This window comes from Abramis brama (genome assembly GCF_963993115.1).
Source record: "Abramis brama genome assembly, chromosome: 12".
Taxonomy (NCBI): Eukaryota; Metazoa; Chordata; class Actinopteri; order Cypriniformes; family Leuciscidae; genus Abramis; species Abramis brama.
The window spans coordinates 33,733,092-33,753,657 of NC_139974.1; the positions used below are offsets into that span (position 1 = coordinate 33,733,092).

General features: G+C 36.5%; 1 protein-coding gene across 1 annotated transcript in view; it reads right to left on the minus strand.

The window, feature by feature from the left end:
- Nucleotides 1–20,566, minus strand: part of csmd2 (CUB and Sushi multiple domains 2) — a 313,713-nt gene that overhangs the window by 20,300 nt on the left and 272,847 nt on the right. The window contains exons 47-54 of the mRNA XM_084130492.1: nucleotides 14,318–14,506; nucleotides 9,656–9,802; nucleotides 6,034–6,222; nucleotides 4,244–4,429; nucleotides 3,816–4,010; nucleotides 3,322–3,495; nucleotides 2,749–2,922; nucleotides 2,460–2,633 (exon numbers count right to left, since the gene is read on the minus strand). Of these exons, the coding sequence (XP_083986618.1) occupies nucleotides 2,460–2,633; nucleotides 2,749–2,922; nucleotides 3,322–3,495; nucleotides 3,816–4,010; nucleotides 4,244–4,429; nucleotides 6,034–6,222; nucleotides 9,656–9,802; nucleotides 14,318–14,506 (1,428 nt within the window). The remainder of the gene's footprint in view (nucleotides 1–2,459; nucleotides 2,634–2,748; nucleotides 2,923–3,321; nucleotides 3,496–3,815; nucleotides 4,011–4,243; nucleotides 4,430–6,033; nucleotides 6,223–9,655; nucleotides 9,803–14,317; nucleotides 14,507–20,566) is intronic.

Below are 20,566 nucleotides of genomic sequence, written 5' to 3' on the forward strand. Positions count from 1 at the left end.
GAGTGGGCGAGGGAAAGCGGGAAAGAAAGAAGAAAGAAAAAATAAATATGATGAATACTGTTGAGAAATACACTGCCATTTGAAAGAAAGTAAACTTTATTTATTTTTTTATAAATTAATACTTTTATTCAGCAAGGATGCACTCAATTGATCAAAAGTGACAAAGACATTTATAATTTTACCAACAAAATTCTACTTCATATATGCAGCACTGTTTTCAACAATACGAAATGTTTCTTAAGCACCAAATCAGCATTTTAGAAAGATTATGGAGAAATGATGCTGAAAATTCAGCTTTGCCATTGCAAGAATAAAATTACTTTAAAAAAAATATTGTTTTATTTTAAATTGAATGAGAACAAGGAACTTCTTTCAAAACATTTTTAAAACATCTTACAGACTCTTTTTTTTTTAAATGGTTAAGTACTTCATGACACATTGTGCCTTAATCACAATCTTAATTTTAATCCCATGGTTAATTGCAATTTCATTTAAAATACCTTAGGGTACATTTCTATCTTGGTGGTACTATCTTTGTAATATTTAAGGGACTTACTGTACAGGAGATATAGAGTGTATGTATGTATATAGAGTACATACCACCACCCCCACCCCCCATGTTTGTGCCATTAATTGATTTGTGCAATTCCTTTAGTGATTCGTGTCAAACAACTTCATTTTTAGTCAAATGTCTCCACCTTAACTCTTCACCACACAAAATGACACAGAAAAAGGCGATTTTTGAAGAAGATTAAAGGCTTCTGGAAAACTATCTGCAAATATCTGGAAGCACATAAACACAAACAGTAGCTTCATTAACAGCTGGTGTAGGGGCTGGCTGAGGACATGAACTGGGCTTACAGAGAGAAGAGATGGAGAGAAAGCGGTGGTGTGTTAGTTATAAGCCAAAAAGAGGCAGAGAACGAGAACACAGAAGGACAAAAGGGCATGATGGAAATAGAAATCAGCAGTAATTTGTATTCATTCACACACTGGAAGAAAACAAAAAGTACATAACAGTGCAAGTGCAACTGAGCAAGCCAAGGCAAGAATATGGGCTATTATGTTAAACTGATTCTAACGAATTAAGTTGAACACACTTCTGGTGGCATTTTATGTGCAATTATGGTGAAACAGTGAAGCCAAATGAAGAGGACAGGCTTCATTATTTGACTCCAAAGAGTGTCCCTTCTGCCATTTGAGGCCAGCAACATTCCCTTAAGATCTCTCTGTTAGGGACAGCTTGTCAACAGAATTAGACTTTCCAGGGTAGTAATGCATGCTAATGTCCTTTAATAGCTCTTAACAGAGCCTGCCAAGTTTAAGCATGATTTTTAACTAAAATGCTATTAGCTGTTAGAAATAAACAAAAGTTACAAAAGAAAATAACAAAGGAAAACAATCTGCTTTTTTCAATCTGATTAAAATTGATGCTCCCACTTGCCAGTGGCAATTTTTGAGGAGAGGTGGTTCAATTATCTGCAGATCTAAGTCTATTCAACTTATCTGTGTGGTTTAGAAGGCCATTTTGGAGATAGAAGTGGCTCGCTCCGACACAAATTGGTGCTGATTAGCAGGGCTGTGCAGAGGCCTACTAAATTATTGATGCAGCTCGGAGCTCATAGCATTTTTTACCGGCTCCTTTTGTGCCATTAAACGGACGTCTTCCCACGCTCTGTGCTAATGACAAACCATGATGGAGAGGAGACCGTGGCTGATATGATCAGACCACTTCAACTTCCTCAGTCAGAGTAAACACACATTTACAATCTAAAGAGAGGGAAGGATTGAGGGGACGATTACTGCAACTTTAAAGATTCAAGGTAAATCAGATCAGATTATATATTAATCATATATACTGTATATATATAAATAAACTTTTCTAATTACACACATAGATTTACATATATTGTCATTGGCTATGGCAATAGTTTTTGAGTCAGTAAGAGGTACGGAGTGGTCACATTTACTGTTTTTTGGTGAATTTTTGCAGTAAAATCCAGTCATGTGAGAGCGAATAATTTCCTCAAGGAGATTTCGCAATGGATTCAAGTTGGTCAAGCAGATTTGCCATGTTGACCAATAGAAAGCGGCTTGGTTCATACATTGCTATACTATTGACAATAAACAATGGAAGCAAGATTTGACGCAAAAAATAAAAAAAAATAATGTGACCAAGCCTTAATGCTAAGTCTTTTAATGTAAACCCTTACTTTCCTTATTTAAAATCCTTTAAATGCTGCTATCCATAGAAATTTAACTTCTGTAATTTTTCAGTTATATAAGATTATGTCCTCTTGTTCTACACCATGCTGAGTTATAGAACTGAGTTAAATAGAGCAGTCAAGTTATTTTAAAGTGACACAGCACCATTCACACTCCCTCTGCAAATGACACACACACACACACACACACACACACACACAATGGAGTGCCGCTGAGGAAGTCACAGGACTTACTTTTACATCTGGGCAGAGTGTTGCTCCACTGGCCGTTGGACTGACAGTGAGAATTGATCGCACCCTGTAGAACATAACCAGGGTTGCAGGCGAAACGCACAATGTCATTCAGGTTAAACTGTGTTCCCTGAGTCACACCATTAGCAGGGGTGCCTGGATGTCCACAGGTGATAGCTACAGAACATCAGAGCAACATATTAATGCCATTAAAATGATTATTTCATTCCTTAGAGGCATAAAACTGCCAAAAGACCTCAAATCAGATAGTTGCTGCTAAAGCAACACTTACGGACACAGACAGGAGTCTTTCCGGACCAGCGGTGGTCCTGCTCACAAATGCGAACTGACACGCCGATGAGTCGGAATCCAGGATTACACTGGTAAACAACACTGCCTCTGTAGTTGTAGTTCTCACCGATGATCTGGCCGTTCACAATAGGCTCTGGTGAGCCACAGTGTCCAGCTGTTGAAGAAAAACATTGCAAATGCTCATAAAAAGCATGTTCTGTGATTGTGCCAAGTAAGACATGTTCCCGGATCAACATATTTTGTTATATTCCTATCCCTACCCATAACTTATCCCTAAAATCAGAGGGAAATGATAGGTGAATAACACTGATGTAGAAGCACCTAACCCTGGTTTCTAAGCCTAAACTTGACATAAACTGTGAACTTATCCCCAAAATGTAATTGCTTGATTGGATTGTTGTTTCAGGATAAACAAAGATGTTGATCCAGGAACATGTTGTACTTGGTGCTGGTGAAATCACGTTCACCCAGAGCACATACAGTATTGGCTAAATTGTCTCTATTTACTGATTAACAAATCTAATTTACCCATAAGGGAAGTGAAAACACTAACCCAGACACTGGACCTCAGCTCCACTCCACAGGCCATTGGACATGCACTCTCTCACTCTGGAGCCCACCAGAGTATAACCAGTGTTACAGGAAAAGATGGCAGTCGCTCCGTACACGGTTAATGTTCCTATCTTATTTCCATTCGGAGGGGTTCCAAGGTCACCACAGGAAATGACTAGGTACATTCAGATGAAGAGTAATTTTTTTTTTTTGGAATTCTGAATACAAGACACATTGGAATTTTTAATACAGGACATTCATTTTAAAGTACTGAAATTGCCCCTTTTCAGGCTTTACTTGGTATGTAGATTGACTTTTGCAAATTAAATCATGACATACTACAGTAGTTCAGGGGTTTTCAATCAAATCTTGAAAAAAAAATAATGAAAAAAAAATAATAATAATTTCAAAAAATTCATCCATTCCACAAACCACTTATCCTAAATAAAATCATAATTTGAAAATACTCAAAGCATGTCTTGATATGGCACTCACTTTCACAGGATGGTCTCGGCTCAGGGTAATCCCAGGTGCCGTTAGCTAGGCAGCGGATGACCCTTTGACCCTTATAGAAGTATCCAGGGTCACAGGTCAGCATCATCAGGGCCTCATATTTATTCTGCATGCCGTAAATAAGCCTCCACCTCCCATGATCCACTGCGGAGTGGCCGATGTCAGGGCAGGTCACAGCTGAAGGACCAAAGTTAATTAAAATTTGCAATCGATCAAAATCATTTATTTCCATGTTTAAACTAAATTGAATGTCAACCAAGACTTTTAGATTCAACTCTATTTCTCTATTCAAATATTTTCATGAATTTCAAATAGTTTAAAGATAATACACATTTTATCTTTTTATCTGTCTTTTACGTAAATAAGAACATGAACCGATTTTAAACTGATGGTTCCACTCATGAACTCACGGACGCAGCGAGGGCGGGTCTCAATTGTGCTCCACCTCCCAGACTCTTGGCAAAGTGTTGACACTGGCTGAACGTTGGCCAATCGGAAACCAGGATTACAAGAGAATGTGACTCTAGAGCCGAGAGTGAAGTGCTGTCCAATGACAGTGCCATTCACTGGAGCAATGGGCATCCCACAGGAAACAACTGTGAAGGAGAGAAAGATTGAAATCTTAACTCAAAATGGACTCACAAAACCCCAAGAACACTGGCTATTTCTTTTTGCTGTCATACTTCAGAGAATACTCAGTGTAAACACACTCAGCGAACACTCCAAAAGCAGCATTGCTACTCTGCAAACACAAGCTAGCAGCGGTTCTGGGAAGGTAAACAAGAGTAGCTAGAGTCAACAGGCACAATCTAAGATGTGGATTACATCTGGACATGGGCTAAAGAAAACAGAGAGAACTCCCGCAACCTAAACAGCCATCAGAGAGTCATGAACAATCTCTGCAGTCCTACATTTCATATATATATATATATATATATATATGTTCATATATATATATAAGCAAATATAGTAAAAATAGTAACTGTTTGCAGATTATGCTTGGTTTTGCATTTTATCAAATAATGCAATACAATTTTTCAAACAAACTATCATTTATTCAAAAATAAACAAATACAAACTCTAAGCAAACAGAAAAGATAAAAAATAAAAAATAAAAAATAAAAAATAAAGGGCTACACTTATATTGTGTTATTATATATTATATTATATATTAAGGTGACATAGTTACATCGTACTTACTCAAATAAGTACTGAGTAATATTAATTATCTACATGTACTTACTATAGAGTTATGGTTAGGGTTTGGTTTAGGGTTAGTTACTTGTAATTATGCATAATTTACTGTTATTACTATAGTATCATGTTTTTGCATATGACACTTGGTTTGGCATTTTATCACTCAATGTACTTTTTTGGCACCACATTACTGATTTAAGTTTGAATGGTCATAGATCTGCCTCCTCTAACATCTTAATATGTCATTTAGCTAGCACTTCTATCCAATGTAATTTACATTTACAGGAACATTCGCCCAGGATCAACCTGGGATGAAGGGTCTTTCTCAATGCCACAATAGTGATAGTTCATGATTGGCTTGTTTGTGTGAACCTTCAAACTTTTGATGACAAGCCCAGATCAGTAACTATACTATCCTCTATTGTCATCTCTAGTCTTGAAAGTCATTATAATGCCTCTTCTTTCAAAGGACTGATACATAATGGATTTAATATCCATGCTAGTCAACTTTCAATAAATCCTGAGTAACTCCCACCTCCCAATTTGAAAAAGACCTTTCAGTGTTCAATAGAGCAGAGGGAGTGCTCTGGCTCTCGGCCTAAGGCATCTCAAACCGTCCCTGTCAAACAGAAATCCACCCCGCTCACAGGTGAGGCCTTTGTTAGTTAGGAAGTGGTGATAAAACGCAACACTTCTGAGACTGCAAAACAGTGGACCCCGTGGAGGCCCCTGCTTTAGTGGATGATAACTGCTTCTTTCTGAAGAGACTCTCCCCTCGGACAGCACATTAGCAATAGTCTCGCAGCTATGGCTCCTGGCTAACCCATTTATTGTGATGAGCAATTTGACAGATGCAGCCAAGCCCTAAACATTGATGGAATACAGAATTAGCCACGGATGGGCTGGTCTTTCGCAGAGAGTTAGTTCAGTAAGGAGGGAGGAAAGGTGGATAATCGCCTCCAGACTTTGTCCAAGGTGTCTTGGACAAGATTTTCAGACTCACCTTGGCAAAGCGGCACTGGAGCGTTCCATTGGTGGATTCCCTGTGGGGTGCGGGTGCAGGTGGCGGTGGTCTGGCCAATCAGGTTGAAGCCCCGGTCGCAGCTGAAGCGTAAGGTACTGCCCAGCTTCGTGCCCGTCAGGCTGTGTACCGAGCCGTTTACGGGAGGATCCGGAGTACTGCAGTACGCCGCTGTAGAACATACAGATTTAAACACAGGCAGAAGTCAAAAACGCATCCATCTGTGAAACCTCCTGCTCCAGTGCGTATTTTATTGCTTTTCGATTCCTCATCCTGTTTACTGGAAATAGCAGATATTAATGCAGCCGAGAGCAGAGGACTGATTAAAAAAGATGCATGGCATTGAATTGTAGGTACTTGTGGAAGGTCATAAATGATGGATTTGAAACAATAAAAAAATCGTTTTGTGTACACTTTGTTCGCCTAAACGGTAATTCCAAATACAACCAGAGTTATGATACAAAGTTATGCTGTTTGGCAGATGCAATCCAGGCCACGTTCTATCCTGTGGCACGAAGACCTGAGATCAGATCTTAGTAGGAATGTTCTCGTTGCAGACTAAACAAGAAAAAGAATGACGGTAATGATACCAGCATAATATACGAGGAGGTATGGAGGAAATTAAAAGGAAATGGGGCAGGAATGCAATTTGTCGCATTATTAATCGCTATGACCACATTAAAGTCCTATCTGTTTCACGAGTTCACATGTCCATATAATCCTTCAGTAATACAGGTAAACAGATTTGGCTTGCTGGCCCTAATACAGGGGATTGAGGAAGTTACCCCTTCGGACTATTTAATTAATGTAAGTTAATTAGTGTAAGATTACTGGAGGTTTCCGGGAAAATATATCATGGGAGTGAGGCAGGCTGCAAGTATTTTTGTTGCCTTTAAAAAAGAAAAGTTAACTTGAGAAGCCAAATTGCACAGGAAATTATTTCAAGATATATTCAAGACACACATTATAAAGGATGAGACAAAAGTACTGATTAAGAAAATTATTTTCTGCAGTGTAAGCAGCCGCTTATGTATATGCCCTTGTGTTGCCAATGACAGGATTAGATGAACAAGCTCTTACCGAACTTCCATTTAAATTCCATTACAACAATGCTAATTTCAGTCCAACACAATGCCTAGCAATGATAATTTCCTTTAGGAGAGTAAGGGACCGCTCACACAGGACACATTCTGGCATTGAAAACAGCTAGATGGCAATAAACGGCAATAAAATGGAATAGAACCGAGGGGTCTCAAGACGTGTTTTTCAAAGCTGAACAGCTGTTACTATAGCTACATTAAAGGCATATTAAATACATTGTGCTGATGGCATTAGACTATAGCATGCAAAAGTCAAAGATGCCCATGTAAAACATGTCCATGGTACAGAAGTTAGAAAGTAAGAATGTGTCCTATGTTAACAATCCATAAAGATTAAAGGGTTTTTACAGCATGCTGTGATTTAAGGTCATCTATATGCTAGTGTATTCCCAAAAGCTGCCAAATATCACTTATATTAGACTGCATTTATTTGATCAAGAATATACTGTAGTAAAACACTAATGTTGTGAAATATTATTGCAATTGAACTGTTTTCTATTTGAATATATTTACAGTGTAATGTAATCTTGTGCTTGCAAAGCAGAATTTTCAGCATCATTCCTTCAGTCTGTTCAGTGTCACATGATCCTTCAGAAATCATTCTAATATGCTGATTTGCTGATCAAGAAACATTTCTGATTATTATCAATGTTGAAAACAGTTGTGCTGTTTAATATTTTTGTGGAAACTGTGATAATTTTCTTCTAGGATTCAGGACTTCAAGAACATATTTTATTTGAAACAGAAATCTTTTGAAACGGAAATGTCTTTACTGTCACTTTTAATCAATTCATGCGTCCTCACAGAATAAAAGTATACATTTCTTTCCAAAAAAGAATACGTTAATTTCTTTCTGTTCTGAGAAAATTGACCAAATATACTAATGTATCAAATCATGGTTCATAATGGCATTTAAAAAAAGTGAACGAATTAACTAATAAATAACAATATATCAACACAGGAGAGAGGAAATGTTAAAAGTGAAAGCTAACTCACTGTAGGACAAAGAAAAATAAATAAATAAAGATAACAGTAATGCAAGGGCAACAAGTTTTACAAGAGACAAATCTTTCTAATGATCAAACCACTGAAACATAAAATGTTTCCAGCCTCTCATCCATTAGCACTGACAGTGGAGATTATAGATAATGGACACATCTAGAAGTTTACACATCACATTCCTGTAGTAAAACTTTGAATAAAACCTCCACTAATGGTTCAAATGGCTCAGAATGCTGCGGACCGGTTTTGTTTTGTGCGTCATAACTCTCATGTAATAGAGCAGGTGCTGCCCTCTGATTGTTGGCCACAGAGTCTGGCAGTAACAGTCTGGCTGTAAGAGAAGGCTTAGTGGAAATTCAGCCTTCCCGCTCAATTAGTTTATGAAGTCTGCGTTACCTAGTCGAGAGGCCCAGCTTTGCATTTAAGAAAGTCACAATGTAAACAACCTTTCATGGTTAAAGCTGTCAATTTCCAACCTTTAACCTGCACTGCTTCTTGAGTCATTCGACAAACCTCACACATTGTGATGGTGGGAAGAAAAGGTCAAGAATTAAAAAGAAAAATGAAAAGAGAAACAAAGTGTGAGGAGCTGCTCCAGTTGATGAAGTAACAGCCTGTGGAGATAAAAGATGGACTGAGAAAGAAAACCGAACAAAGCTTTGAGTCTGTCCCACCATCTGTTTTTGTCCCACCAAGGTATCGCTACAGAAGGGAAACCATATTGAGGAGGAAAACCTAGGTGTGCTGCTGCTGTTAACCCAGACTGTCACAGAGCCCTATATCAAAAATCCATCATGCGAGGAGGGAGCTGAAAAATCCAAACAAGCTGATGCCGAGAGAAGGGACCCTGATGAGCCAGACAAAGGGGTGATTAGTCATTCTTCTGAAACGCTAATGATTAGGAGCATACGGAAACTTTTTAAATATTTATAGGGTAATAACTCATTTAGAATTACGCCATTGCTCATGAAACTGTGCAATCAGGTCTTGATAGCTTGTGGCAGTATTTCCTACGTAATTCTGTTTTTGCAGCGGGGAGTCATAATTGGTCGTTTTGTGAAAGCGTATCTTTAACAGTAAGTTGTCATAAACATTCAGGCAGTCAGGAAGCCATATTTCATTTGTTAGATTGTCATTTGGAAGCCAAACCGATGAGTAAGTTCATGAGTTCTAACCCATTCATTAAAAGAATCAGCTCATAACAGTCATTTGCTCATGAATCAAACTTTTCCAGTTACACTGTATGTTTGTTTTTGCATGCAGATAGTGAAGATGCAATAGTATTATTTCATGGTACAGTTTAAATTGAACTCATAGCTTGTGAAAAATACACTGAGCACTATGAAGAACTAAAGTAATACAAAAAATAAATAAACAAAGCTATGAATCTACTAATATAAAAATAAAAATGATTAAACAAATTGATTTATGTAAACTGTCTTGGTGAATTCCAAATACAATTTGTGTTTTTGGTGATTTAGACGATGTGTTGAAATGCTCACCTGAGTAGCGAATTCGAAAGCCCTTGTGGCTGGAGGTGTGATCGAAGGACCAGTGAAGGTAAACCTTGCTAGAAGAGCTAGTAATACTGAGCGGAGATGAATAATTCCCACTCAGAGTAATGAGCAGTGGACTCTGTCTTGATGGACCTGCAGGATAAAGCAAAGCATAAGGTTATAAAATGTATCTGGTCCAAAACTATTACATCTCAGACCAGATATGTGTTTGGCATTCTGAATCTTAAAAGCAATGATTCTAAAAGTTTTTGGGTATAGGTTTACATACTTGAATTATTTGTCACATATTTTACATTGTTGCAGCACCTCTTCTTCCCAGTCTGTCAGTAACGTTCTGTTTAGTTTTGGTCTCTATGACGTCCCTCCTTCCAAAAATCAGTGTGATGTGATTGGTCAACTGCTTCTAGCTTGTTTCAGAAATGTCACGGCCCTTACCATAACCGCCAGTTTCAACAAACTATTATTGAAACTTATCCAGGCCTCGACCCTTTTTTTGCATATGCTTTGGATAGGAATCATTTAAATGAGGAATATTGTGATGTGTGCATTCTAGGAAGAAAACTCAAGACTACAATCGAGGAGTTTCAGGAAGTTCAGAAACAGTGACACTGATATAGAGAATAATTCCCTTTGGAGTGCTTTGTAACTTTGCAGATCGATTTAACCCTCAGAGAGTCTTCGTTTAGCAGTCACACTCAGTGCCTTCCCGGTCAGAAGTGACCGGACACCTAAAAATGAAACTTCCTCCATCCCAGTAAAAACCAATGCAATTTATTTTTGTTCTATAATATTTATTCTTTTTAATTTAGTATTTTGAGAGAATTTGGTTGAACTTATTAATATTTATGCAATATTGATAGTCCATTTTTTGCCATTGAAAATAATGTTTTTTTTTTTTAATTATTATTTTTTTATTATTTTTTTTCTATGCGGTATTTTCGGTTAAAATAGAGACTAGGCTTTCAGAAAAAAAATAAAAATAAAAAAAATAAATCAATTTATTAAACATAAAATTAAATAAATCATGTTATTGCATGGGTTTACCACTAGATGCCTGTATAGCTCTAAATGGAGATGCTTGTGAATTCTAGTTGTTTTTGGACCAAATTACTTACTTTTAAGATGTGGATTGATTGTATTATTTTAGAAATTCTCAAATAATACTTTTTGCCAAGGTTTATAACATTTTATTAATTATTATTTTAATAATTTTAATAATTATTATATTAATAATATATATATATATATATTAATTATAATTATTAATTATGTTATGTTTTTCACTCTTGATGTTTTAGAGTTTCACCCCTTCATTGCTGAGCACTTTTTTTCTGCATCGTGGCCGATTTGTAGCGAATTTTTGTGTTTTTGTCAATTTCCCATTCATTTCCTATGGGGGTCATTTTTGACCGAAGACCATGAGTGTGACTATTTTTTTTACGACCACTTAGCATGCTCGGATCATGACCTCAATTTTTTTCTGTGTTCACATACCTAATGCAAGAAAAGTCACCAAGTTTCGTAACATTCCAATGAAGCTGTGATTTTTAAAAATTCAAAACAGATTTTTTGTAATCTGAATTTATTGGTGTGTATGTGTATAAAAGTGTGTTTCTATGTGTGTGTGTGTGGGTGGGTGTGAATTTTTTGCACTCTTGATGTTGTAGAGTGTCACCCCTTTACTGAGGTGTACTTTTTTTTAGAATCGTGGCCGATTTGTAGATTGTACAGACAAAAATTCAGAGAATTTTTGTGTTTTTGTAAATTTCCCATTCATTTCCTATGGGTCGGTCATTTTTGACCGAAGGCACTGAGTGTGACTATTTTTTTTACGACCACTTAGCATGCTCGGATCATGACCTCAATTTTTTTTTGCATACACATACCTAATGCCATAAAAGTCACCAAGTATGATAACCTTCCGATGAAGCTGTGATTTTTTAAAATTCAAAACAGAATTTTTTTCGGTCAGAAGTGACCGAAGACTCTCTGAGGGTTAATGCTCAAACAGCAACATCACACACAAAAAAAAAGCATAATAGGACCCCTTTAGGAAATGTCTTCCATGTATTTTATGCACATTGGTTCTGATTTCCTAAAGGTTTGAGTACATATATGTAAACTTGAAAGCATTCTCAGAAAATCTAAAACTGAGGATTGTGGAAGAATCGGAAATGTTTTATAGGCCCAATTTTCGGTTGAACAGCCCTAAAAACTGGTGTAAACTAGGTCCAGAATGTTTAGTGAATTTTTAGCAATGGCCCTGATTAGATCACCTTTCATAGAATAATAAATATAATATCGAATACATACATTTGAAAAATATTGAGCAGCATTTTGGAACAATTACCACAATAATAAAATAAATATGGGTTTATGTTATATATATATATATATATATATATATTTTTTTTTTTTTTTTTCACAGGAAATTATTTTGTTGCACAAGAAAATTAATGTCTATTACTTGGAATCTTAGTAAATCAGAGCCTTTGACCTTTGCACTAATTTGGGCAACTGATCATGGCAGAAAAAAGAAAAGAAAAAAAGAAGTGTTCCCACTGGTACCTCTTTCTGTCACTATCAGTAGCCACATATCTTACAAACTTCAAATTGACATGTTTACCACCAGCAGTGACACAACTGGTGTGTTTCTGTCACAACATAGCCTCTCCACCTCTCATGGCTAATGTTGACTGACAGGGCTCCGTCCATAAACTTCACTGGTGGTGCTTTTAGATCAGCTGAACTCTGATTCAGTCCAGAGGGGTGTGTGTGTGTGTGTGTATTAAAGGCTATTCCAGACATCATGTTAGTGTCTGGGTCAAGCTGCAGGGAGGTAAAGGGATTCAGTGTGATCTGGCTGGCTATGGCATGTTGTGAAAAGCAAAGTCTGCTTCGAAGCGCAATGGGAGCTGAAAGCATAATCAGCACGGAGCATGCCAGCTCCCCTCAGGAGTGGCTCACACTGCTCCCAGATGAGTCACACAGTCGCTTTGTCAGCCTTAGAAAAATGCGTGTAGCACAATGCCATTCTGTGAGACCCAGCTGTCATTTACTGTAAGTTTTATTTTACTCATTCATTTCACTCTTTTTAACTTAGGTTAGATACATTTTTATTTAAAGGAACTATAAGAATAAATAATGACTTTGGGTTGAACTGAGTAGAAAACAGTTCTTTTCAGTTCATTTCACAATTTTACTGTTTTTACTATATTTTTAATCAAATAAGTGACTTCTGGACCGACCCAACAATTCTTAACGGCAATGTATAAACTTAATCTATATTTAAATGTAATACTATCTTCATGTTTATATGTTTAACTTGTGTTTCAAAATATGTAACTCAAATTAAATGATATTGCTGGTTACTGCAATTTTTTATTTATTTTGCATTTTCTTTTTAATTCATGTAGCAAAATTTCGAAATAAAGAAAGTGGAGGCTTATTCATGTCATTCTTTCTTTGTAAAGTTGCATGACTCAGTTATAATTGTGAGCCACTTTAATGACGCCTAAAATGTGATGAGCCTCTATGTGTGCGAGATGACCCTTCTGACCTGTAATCCACTTCGTAATCTCAGTCTAAATGGGTTCACTTTCACCCCAGAAAAGCCGCTGACCTAAGACTGGCCCTGAACAGACCCCTGTTGGCTAAAGCAATTTCCATTGCCTTTTACAAAAGGTTTTCACTGTGTAAAAGCAAAGTTTCATCCCTTTTGGCCTCTCTTCAACTGTCTATCTTGTTCAACACAGCAAGGCTGCCTGTGAGGTGTGTATCAGTAATTATATTGGAAGGAGGAGAAAAACAGATTGTGTGAGCAAAAACCATGTCTGAACTAGTTTTGCTATGATGTTTGTTCCTTGATTCAATCTTATCTTCAAACTCTATCACAACAACAGCAAAAAAATAAATGATTATTAAGTACTTATAATTTATTAAACAATAATAATTAATAACCAATCAAAATATTATTATTAAAAAAAAACAAAAAAAAAAACATTTTAAATAACTCTATATACTGTATAAGAAATACGCTACCTTCAAAAGTTTGGGGTCAGTAAGATTTAAAAAAAAAAGAAGAAATTAATACTTTTATTCAGCAAGGACACATTAAACTGATCAAAAGTGTCAGAAAAGACATTCATAATTCATTCAAAAGAACCATTTCTATTTCTTACAATGTAATAAATGCTGTTCTTTGGAATTTTTTATTCATCATAGTATCCTGAAAAAAGTAGCATAATTTCCACAAAATATAACTGTATAAATAACTGTTTTGAACATTGTTAATAAGAAATGTGTCTTGAGCACCAAATCAGAATGATTTCTGAAGGATCATGTGACACTGAAGACTGGAATAATGGCTGCTGAAAAAGGAATAAATTACATTTTTAAATATATTCAAATAGAACAGTTATTTTAAATTGTAATAACCTTCACAATACAATTGATTTTACTGTAATTTTAGTCAAATAAATGCAGCATTGGTGAACAGAGGAGGCTTCTTAAAAAAAATAAAAATAAAATACCAACCCCAAACATTTGCATTAATGCTATTTATTATTATTATTCATTTTATTATGATTATCATCACATGAATCAGGGGAAAAGATCTTAAGGAAAAGCTATGCTAAATCCACTCACCATCAAAGATCTCCAGCTCGTCAAACTGTCTGCTGGTCTGAAAGTGTTCAACGGTGAAAGTGATGTTGTAACCTGAATCCACCTTCACCACCCAGGAACAGGACTCGAAGTGTGGCAGGCTGCTGCCCGGTGACTGACTCAGGATTATCCCTGTGGAGGCTGTCAGCACCTCGTTCATAGGACAGGTGACTGAGGGAAACAGAGAAGAGCGAGTTCAGCTCCATACATACAGATTTCCTTTGATTTTCCACATGCATACATCAGACGTAGCGGTGACGCAAAACGCTACTACCTCTCCAAACCCTCAACCATCAAAGCAACGTTCAGAACCATTAAACTCAATTGACCAAAAAATACATGAAAGGAACCTTGATCAAAAACACAGAATTACAGATCTATAGCTCCATTCAACGTGACACTTGAACTTCAGATGCAACGGAAAATGTCCAGCCTATTGATCACCCAACTATTCAAGCCCAATATATAGTTCCCACTTTGTGCATGTCTATGGTAAAGCATCGAATGCAAGTCAATGATAACACAAAGCATGCTGGGCCAGTCTGTTGTGACACTGAGAGGATTGATCACTGTTGTTCACACGGTTGTACGCCTGGCTCTCATGCCTCAGTCTGTAGTTTCATCTCTCAGTCATTGATATTCCTCAGAGGCCCGCTGTGACATTTCCCCACACTTTTACCTTGAATTATCAGGCTTTATGCAGTGGCCCTTCTTGGCTGCTTCCCTCAAATCTCGGAAGCCTGTCTCTTATTTTCTCCATGGCTGTCGGAATACAAAGTAAGCATCCAAATACAAATCCCAGCATAAAAGGATAAACCCTCATCTCTGACACCGTTTTATTATTTTGGCTCCGCATGACGCAGATGACACGGATGAGAGGTAGAGTATGCATCAGACAGGGAGGGATTGTTATTATCAAATATTTATGACACTTACGTTTCGGATATGAAATATGGATTTTTATATTACTTGTCTTGCTAAATAAACACACAGCTGTTTCAGACTTCCGCTGGTATGAATACTTCTGCATGAGATTATTATGGCAGAAGAATTGTTGAGATCTTCTAACCCTACCGCCCAACTCCGCTTATCAGAATATCGACAGGCGCGGCGTGCTAAAACCCTGTAAACAACATGACCCACAGTAAACAGTTTTGTTCTATATTTGGCCTCTTGGTCAGTCGTTTAGCACCTTAATTGACTGACATTTAAGCCCACGGGTCTGTGCACTGATTAGGATGGACGTTAATCAAAGCAATAATTGCATGCATGCTGTGCACTGTCCGGCTTTACGTGTCAAACCTGAGATAAGTTATTCTTATAATTACATTCAGGTTCAGAGCCCAGTGAATTGCTTGGGTGACAATGATTAAATTATAAAACGTAGCTTTGAGAATTGATATGATATATATCACTTGTCGAGATGGAGCCTGAGCTCGGTGGATACACGAGAACGGTGGATCCGTTTGACACGTTTCCTTTACGAGGGTAAAATATAGAAGCTCTGGGACTGGCTACACGGCTCTGAGGTGATATAAAATGTGAATGCAGTTTCATCGGAGGACAAACATTATCATGGATGCATATCGATGCCCGCTTGAGCCTATCATCTCTGCATAAAGCATAATGTGCTCAGGTAAAAAAATACACCCCCGATAACCTACATCTGTGCATCCTGGAGCTCGCGCTCACAAATTAGATTCTTTAAAGCGTGGGTGTTAGGGATCTTTATTTGCTGCCGCATACAGTGCTTTGAAAGCTGGCTATTAACCTATAACACAAACAAAGATATATTGTAAAGCAGCACACTGATAGATATGACAAGTATTTTGCGAGCACCTTTAATGTATCATAACAGTTATAGGCCTTTGCTATATACTTGATATTTACATTGTCAGTGTATTCATGTTTAAATCAGTTTATATTGCAAAACATAAAATAACTCTTGGCATCTGGCTGCGTATCTCACTGTGCTGCCGAGATCTGTGCATTCTATAGAAATTGAACCGGTTTCATTTTTTATGTACTAAAATGTATTTACAAATACTTTAAATACTAAATATTTATTTAGAAACTAAATATGAATACCTTTGTCAATATTATAATTATCAGTAATAATAAACAGTAACACTTTAGTTTAGGGTCCAATTCTCACTATTAACTAGTTGCTTATTAGCATGCATATTACTAGGATGTTAGTACTTATAAAACATATATTAATGCCTTATTCTGCATGACCATATTCTACATCCCTTAATATACCAATACCTAAACTTAAAAACTACCTTACTAACTATTAACAATCAGTACTTAGGAGAGTCAAAAGTCGTAGTTAATAGTAAGTTAACAGTGCGAATTGTACCCTAAACTAAAGTGTGACCTAATACATATTTGGTATTTTAACCGTTTTTATTCACCATTTCAGACCAAAAGGTAACCTTATTCATAACAGATTAATTAGTTACACCAATATACTGATAACTCTAAATATCAGCTTATAGTCCTTATTCACAGAAGCGACATCTTTGATTTTTAACGGGAATGAAAGCGAGGCTGTGAGGGATAGACATATATCTCTTCAGTGGGTTGTACTGACACACGTCACCATAGAGCTTTATACAGTACAGATTGTTTCAAAGCAGCTTTACAGGGATAACAGGAAAATGATGCATTTCGGCTATTGTTCAGCTGAAGTCAGTTAAGAGTTGATTCAGTTCCTTTGAACCATTTAGTGTGTTTTTGGACTGTTCTGCTGATGAAACGCTGCAAAAATATCTTTCCAAGAAATTGAATTTCAGTTGACAAAAAACTCCAGACGACATGACCTGTGGAAAATCGTAAGTGATCTATAAACTTTATACAGCTATTTACAGCAGATGCCATTGAAAGCACGGTAAGTCTATCCCTCACAACCTCACTTTCATACCATTTCATGTCATGGCATTGCTCTGAATAAGGTCTACTGAATTAACTGGTTGTCGCAGTTAACATGCAATGCAATGACCCAGCAATACAAGTGAACTGCGTTTGCAAGACTTTATTAATAAATTTGGTTATTTCTCAGTAGTGACGTCAAAACGTAATCATTCATGTCTCTGACAGAGTATTCCATTTGGTATGTCGGTTGTGATGTTAAAAAAAAAACACATTACAAACCAAAGAGTACTATTCCAACATGTCAGCTGGAAACTTATGGACTCATATATTCTCCTCTCATGCAGTTACAGATGCAGAATTTTGACTGTACCACTTCTGCATGAGATTTTTATAATTTCTCGTGTCAAGAAAGAGTCAGTTGGCGATATATTTCCTTCTCCCTTACCGCAAAATGTTTGTAATCCACAATAATCCACTTTCCTGTCACATATCACACATGCACACTTCAATAAGCCGACAGAATGTGGATTAATGCGTTTACATTTTGGGCGAAATTTGGATAAGGGGCAAAAATCTAGCCGTGTCGATTGGTTTATGCTTAAGCTGTTTATGACTTTACTGTGATAAAGGAAAACGGGTTAACGCGTTTACATGACCACATGAATTGTCGGCTTATTAAGCATAATTGGGTTTAGAATGTGCATGTTAAATGTGCTCAATGATACACTACTCTTTAAAAGTTTGTGAAATGTTATTACAATTTAAAATAACCGTTTTATATTTAATAATATTTTTGAAAATGTAATTTTTAGCATCTATTACTCCACTTTTAAGTGTCACATTATGCTTCAGAAATCATTCTAATACGCTGATTTGCTGCTCAGGAAACATTTCTTATTGTCAATCAGCTTTGCTGCTTATATTTTTGAGGAAACGGTGATACATTTTTTTCTGGATTATTTGATGAGTAGAAAGTTCAAAAGAACAGTATCCAAACTTTTGAGTGGTAGTGTGCATGTGCCATCAGTGCAAAATGTAACACTTTGTTTAAAAGCAGACTAAATTGAAAAATAGCCTGTCTTTACCCCAGATATGTAGTGGTATAAACACAATAGCAGAATCTCTATCCGGTTGACACATTTCCACCATCATTCCGCCCTAATTCCATTCTGCCCCAGCAAAATGGGGAAGAGCATGACCCTCTAGACAAAATCTCAGACAAAAACCTCATCATCCCAGGCCTTTCACTATGGCGGCAAATGGAAATGAACTCGCTCAGGTCGCCCTTATCCCCTAATCCACTTTGAAATGGACTGTCAAAGGCTGAATGTAAACAACAGTTTTGGTGGCAGATTCTGACAGAAGAGCAGAAGGCATGTCAAAACTGCTCCTTTAACAATGGCAGCTGAAGATTATCTACTGTACGAGACGGGCTGGCATCTAAAAAGGGATTTTCAACTTAAAATGTCACCCTTCGTGACAATGAATTGCAAATATGGCCCCCGGAAGAATATACATAAAAAAATTGTATTCATTTTGTGATGTCAAGGAAAAGGATAAATGTCACAAGTCTATTGTCAATACAGGCCATCCAGGCTTGTTTTGTTCACAGCATACAGTTTTGACATAATTGATAATTTCCTAAGCTACGCCTACTTGGTTATGGTTGCTAGCTCAGGCTGAATGTCCAGTAAGAACGAGGTGTCTGTGAACATTGCAATCAATACATATATGAATTAACGTTATGTTGGTAACATGAAGTTAATAGGTATATGAAAAAAAGTTGAATGGAGATGCCAAGATGCAAATAAAAACTTCTAAATATGTGCATAAAAAACGTATACGATCAATTGAGGCAGATACATCTTTTATCTGATAAGATGATGTGCATAAACTACGATGGAAACACATTTACAGTATAAATCCCTCGATGCACACACACACACAAAAAACCTTTGTGACTTTGTCTCAACAGTGGATGTGATTTGATAACTGGACTAACCAGTGGACTAAGTTCATTGCATAAGATTTCAAATGTTGGTTTGATCATTCTGAAATGCCTGAGCCAAAGTCTGTCATCAGAATGCTTTGGTATAATAACCTCCCATCCGAATGCAAAATAACATGACAGCGTTTATTGCGTTTCGACTGCAATAAATTTATGATGCAAGTCATTTATGATGTAGGAAAAAAAGAGCCACAGTAGCTTCCCAGATGGCAGCAACTTCCAATTTTATTAGATATTTTGTGCCAATTTCCCAGGAAGTGACGATTTTGTTCTCTTGAACACATGGGATGGAAACGCTGCTTTATTCACAAATGTTTTATGCGATATTCCAATGTTGCGTATTAGTTAAATTCGCAAATTTGGATGCAATAATACCATATTAGCTCTGTTAGTACACAACGTTTTATCAAATGTTTGGATAACTTCTGTAAAATTATGTTTAAAACAATTCAAACATACCGGTTCTCCAGAGACTTAGACATTACAAAACAGCAAAAGTTTCTCTGATAATAAGCTAGAATAGTAATTAAAGGTAGGATTAGTCAGAAACATTTGTAAGGGGGTTAGCAAAGGGTCATATATTTTGAAGAATGTCAGTAATCAATTTTTGATGGGCCCCATTGATTTCCATAGTTTTTTTTTTTTTCATACTATGGAAGTCAATGGGGTCCATCAACTCTTTGATTACCCATATTCTTCAAAATTTCTTCTTTTGTGTTCAACAGAAGAAAGAAACTCATACAGGTTTGGAACAACTTGAGGGTGAGTAAATTATTTTAATTTTTGGGTGAACTATCCCTTTAAGAATTATCTTGCCCAAGTACAAGTCCAGTTGCTAGTGAACTTTATAATTAATAGGAAAATATAAAATCACTGAAAATAATTTTAACAAGTAATGTTTCGAAACGTCTGAAGCTGAAAACGCACACATCCAAACATGTATTGTGATATCATCGGCTGTCTAATAATGAAGAAGAGTAGGATTTCAAAACGAGCAAGAGATGTGGAGATACTTGCAGCATTTGTCATAACTCAGAAGATAAAAGGTGGATGTAAAGCCATTTTATTAGATTAGTGTGGCACTGTGTGCATGTACCATAATATGCATTGATGTGAGTTTCATATGCATGCAGTGACATACTGTATATATAATACATATCTATGATATACAAATATACATAATATATGATCAACTGATTAATATTTTATATAAATTCAAAAGAATTTTGAATAGGAGCAAAATAATGTAAAGAATTTATAAATTATTGAATAATATTAGTTGTATAAGAAAATAAATGAAAAGAGCACCTAAATGCCATCAAGAGAAAAAAAGCTTTGACATTTTC